The sequence below is a fragment of the Vanessa cardui genome, chromosome 28 (genome assembly GCF_905220365.1).
Source record: "Vanessa cardui chromosome 28, ilVanCard2.1, whole genome shotgun sequence".
Lineage (NCBI taxonomy): Eukaryota > Metazoa > Arthropoda > Insecta > Lepidoptera > Nymphalidae > Vanessa > Vanessa cardui.
The window spans coordinates 2,419,796-2,424,778 of NC_061150.1; the positions used below are offsets into that span (position 1 = coordinate 2,419,796).

General features: G+C 32.8%; 1 protein-coding gene across 1 annotated transcript; it reads right to left on the reverse strand.

The window, feature by feature from the left end:
* On the reverse strand, nt 1-2,707 carry LOC124541720. The gene is made up of 2 exons (XM_047119657.1): nt 2,539-2,707; nt 1-1,298 (listed from the first exon to the last, which is right to left on the reverse strand). The coding sequence occupies exons 1-2, from the start codon at nt 2,609-2,611 to the stop codon at nt 97-99; spliced, it is 1,275 nt and encodes a 424-aa protein (XP_046975613.1). The 5' UTR covers nt 2,612-2,707; the 3' UTR covers nt 1-96.
* Between the last annotated feature and the right edge of the window lie 2,276 nt (nt 2,708-4,983).

A 4,983-nucleotide genomic window follows, 5' to 3' on the forward strand; every position in this document is an offset into this window, starting at 1 on the left:
GGGATAGCGTACACAGTTCGGATGTGATCGGTTTTACGAATTTTGCCTAATGCTACATCTAAATTATGTCATACTATACTTGTGTGTGCGATGGTTTTAGCATCGATGACACCACCAGTTCTCTGCTAGTGCCGACATTGTCATTTTTTTCTTGCAATTTGTGCAATTCCAATCCGGCTCATTCTGGTGTTGTTCGTTAAAGTGATTGTGAAGTTCATTTAACAAATTCTGTCCTGCAAACTTGGCCGAGCAAGGTTCACACTCAAGTATCAAAAATGGAGTCGTATCATGAATCTGTCCGAGCGTTGTGGTGTACATCGGTGACACCATTTCTTCTAGTTGTAGATCAATGTTCTTAAACTCTTCACTTACTTCATCGAATGTGTTTACATACAGATACCTTATATATGGATATTTATTTGTATACCTCTTGTAAATGGCTCTGGGTTGAATGTATTGAGGAAGCAATTTTAAGTCTTTCTTTATAAACTCATATATGTCATTGTATTCTGGCGACACAATTGAGGTTTTATGGACTAAGTCTATGTACGCAGTCTTATCAATCTTACTTGTGTTACGTTGGTAATTACTAACTTGAACGTTCTGATCTAAAACCATTGTTGGATTCAGTCTTGACGTTATGCATTTGTTTATTAGAACGTGTTTAAGTTCATGTTTAGCTTCACGTTTGTAAGCGAATGAGCTTGTGACGTTTAACAAGGTTATACTTACTCCCCACCAGTTAAGTATAGCGTCCAGTGGTAACATTTTGACCTGTATCTGAGATGGTAAACAGTATGTAGGGTTGAATACTGTATTATTTAATTTTGTATTAGGATGTCGGAAGAACAATTGATTGAGCTGGTTCCTGGACGAGTGGATTTCGAGAACAACGGTCCTATCTGAAGATTCCTTGTTCGATTCTTTGTTGAGTTCAATTTTACTATCCACAACTTTTTGAATTGTGTCCTTTGCCAAACTTTGTGCGGAATCGAGCATTACCTTTAAATAGTTTTTTAAATTAATGTATTTAGCTTCGAATATCCTTTCCATTTCAGCTTCTTTGTTTTTACCTTTCAAGCTACTAATGACTCTATCGAATTCGTCCCATTGCGGCCAGTCCTTCAGATACTTCTTCATGATTGTTAAATATATATCTCCCTCCAGATCGTGTAGTTCTGTTAAATTAACATTAAATTCCTTATAAAGTATATCGACAATCTGTGTGTTTGTCAACACTGTGCTCTGTTTACTGTTGTTGGTTATTAATCTCTTGAATAGTTGAATTATTGGTTTGTCTGTAATGAGAAAAATCATTAATAATAAACTACTAAACTACTAGAGATGGCCCAGTGGTCACAACATGTGCATCTTAACCAAACTAAAATTGTGGATTCAAACCCAGGCAAGCACCACTATATATATGTGCTTGATTTGTGTTAATAATTCATCTCATGCTCAGCGGTGAAGGAAGATATCGTGAGGAGACCTGCATGTGTCTAATTTCATCGAAATTCTGCCACATGTGCATTCCAACAACCCGCATTGAAACAGTGTGTTGGAATATGTTCTAAACCCTCTCCATAATGGGAGAGGAGGCCTTATCTCAGCAGTGGGAAATGTACAGGCTGTTACTTTACTTCAAACTATGAGACTAGATATGACAGAGGTAACTTGACTGCCAACTTTGTAAGTATGTAATTGAACCAAGTAACTACTTCAAGCTAGCATGGGGTGCTAAAAAATATGTTCTCTTTATTACAATTTTATTTTTTACACATTTGATATCTTATTAATTAATAGATATTGTCCAGTATTTATTAAATATGATTATTGATTGATCAATATCTGTAATACTGTGGTTGATTTAGTAGTTGTCTGTGGTGTCACTCACATTTTAGGGGTACATCAGCATGTAAGCCCTAAAAAGTATGTCTATCCTTGGAGTTCAAAGTTATTTTATACCAAATTTCATTTAATTCAGATTTGGATGTGGAAGAGTACAAACAGTCATAGTTATTTTGTATATATAATAGTGTTATAATTAGTATTAGTGATATTTAATCATTTTAATAACAAAACTTTAGTAATAATACTTTTAAATAGTAATTTTACTTTTTGTAACTAACAAAAACTATAATTACTTTTTTACTTGGCAATTAATAAAAACATGTTGGGGATGATTTTTGGGCTGAAAATATACTATCATTATAAAATAGTGTAGAATACACAAGAATTATTAGATGAGAAAACTTTGTCAAAAGAAAAAAAAACTTCTTTATTATTAACAAAAAGACCACATACTATACAGCCTCAAATTTATGGATTTTTTTATTTAAAGCTGTTTAGAAATTTGCAATCTACTGTTTAAAATTCGAATGAATAAAAATATGTATTTTCGAATGAAAGAATGTACTGCTGAGATTTTCGAATCAAAGAATGTACTGCTGAGATTTTCGATAACAAATCTGCTTGCTTGCCTTGCTTGAACTATGATGGTATAAAACAAACTTCGGTTTATAAAATTTATAAAATTACCAGAATTTGGAATTTCCTCGTCTTCATCTGAATTTATAGCTACAACATCGTTTAAAGAGTCTTCGTTATCCATATTTTGGAACTTTTGTAGTCGTGTTGAATATTCAGCTTAAAAACTATATTGTCAAAAGGAGAAAAGTTAATTAAATCGGTCGATACAGCTACTTATCTTACAAAACCAATAACATATGTAGTAACGTTTATAACAATTTATTTAAAAAAATATAATAACATTTGTATGCAAACAGCAAGTATAAGCAAGTTATGTTTTATTTGAATTTTATTATATCAAATGTCATTTGTGGGAATGTCAACTAGGGATGTGTTTGTACAATTGTAAACCGAATATGTCCGATTATTTCGTATAGTTGTTTGATAAACACTTCGTTATCGGTAATAATTGTGGGTATTTTTATCAAATTAGTAATGGCATATCAACTCGACATTAATATAATGACAAATTTTACATTGTGTGAAATTCAAATGCACACCAAGTCGCGGGTGCAGCTAATATTTTTCTATAATTTGCAGTACTTAATCCTTATCGTGGCAATTTTTTTTTTAAAGAAAAGTAAAAAGAGATTATTTCGGTAGTTTCTTTGGGCTATAAAATAACATCAAAAAAATAAATAAATCATGATATGGAAATTTTGGAAATTTTTTTTTCACTGCTACGTTTAATTTAAAATAAAAATACATATATTACTGATAATAAAAATATTTAATTAATATAGTAGTATAATAAAGTAATAGTAATATAAATTAGATAGATTCATGCCAGTATCATACGGGACTAATGCTGATAATTATCAACTTAACTAACTTAAGATTAACTGATTCTTCATTTTTTCAGGACGTGTAAAGTGGATGAAGCCTGCTGCCCATTCAAATATCTCATCGTGGAAACACAAGCGAATGAAACTGCAAATAATTTCGAATTTGATGATGACGATTAATTAAATATTTAAATGAAATTTTATTTTATTTTCTACTAATTATTATTGTTATAATCCAGTTAATTCAAATTATTTAAAGCTTAAACTAAACTTATATTTATTATTATTTCAAAATAAAAAGTCATAATCTTAATTCTATATCATACAGGCTTAAACTGTAATTTTGACAATAACGTTATTGAAAGCTAAGTTTGCGATTTTGGTAAAAAACTTTTCTGGAGTTTAGTATTTGTACAACTAGAACCACCAGTAGTACGTACAACCAACAGTGGCGGATTTACCAACAGGGTAAGTAGGCTAGAGCTTAGAGCTGCAGATTTAGAGGGGCGGTAAATTTAGCCCAAATTTGTTATTATCTTACAGAAATAAAAAAAATACTTAAAATTATATGTGTACACATTACGTCCGTAATCCGTATTCTCGTCACTACATAGCGGGTTAGAAAAATAATCTAGTAACTGACAGAAATCACCAAATCACCTAGTTCATAATCATACTAGTAACGGGAAAAAGCCGATGTGATAAGGACGATAGAACACAAATCAAAAAGTTGCAATTTCAAAATAAATGTAGGTAATAAATTTGAATTTCAAAAGTCAGCAGGGGCGGGAAAAAATTGAATAGCCTATTGGCCTCCTAGCGGCAAATTTGTAAATCCGCCATTGCCAACCAATTAGTGATAGCGATAATACCTAATTCATTTTTTCCCAAAAACACAACGAATTTACGCTGTTGACGTTGAATAAGTGTCGGACGCATAGACAAGACTGTTGTTTTTACCAATATTACGTCACCAAGTTGAATGACAGCGTTTGCGGGATTAAAAATATTAAATTTCTTTATGGGAAGAAAAGGTGTTTATTTTGTCGAAAGTGTAACGCCACGCTATATGCAAAGCCGAGTCGAGTAGAACCAAGCCAGCCAAGCTAAAGCTAAAGCCAAAGCCAAAGCCAAAGCCAAAGCCAAAGCCAAAGCCAAAGCCAAAGCCAAAGCTAAAGCCCAATGCCAAAGCCATAGCCAAGCCGAGCCAAGCCAAGCCAAGCCAAAGCCAAAGTTATGCCACGATTATTAGCGACGTCACATCCGATTATACATTGATGGGATTGAATACCCGAACCATTCCTTACGGAACGTCATTCGCTAGATTATGCTACGGAGTCTGTTACCGATGACAACTGTAGTAACAGAAAAGAAAAGAGGGACGTCGCCATAGCAACGGAAAAACAAGATAGAATAGAGTTGTAAGAAATATAAAGGACGAATAATAAAAAATATGTACAGTCACTCGGGGTAACTTTAGCCCAGTCAGGACACTTTTTGTAGAAAATAATAGTTTTAATTTGTATACTGCTCTCCAAGTAATATAATATCAGTGGGATTGAACCATTGCTGTGTAAAATTTGCAACCGATTTTGATTTTAGTTAAATGCAGGCAAGGAAAATTTTGCGATTTTAGGCTGGGCCAAAGTTTTGCGGATACTTGGGTAAC

Bases quoted from the DNA above. Each gene is read 5' to 3' on its own strand.
- LOC124541720 (XM_047119657.1), bottom strand. From the start codon at position 2,611: ATGGATAACGAAGACTCTTTAAACGATGTTGTAGCTATAAATTCAGAT. The intron at 1,299-2,538 runs GTAATTTTATAA...TTCTCATTACAG, and splicing joins CGAGGAAATTCCAAATTCTG to ACAAACCAATAATTCAACTA.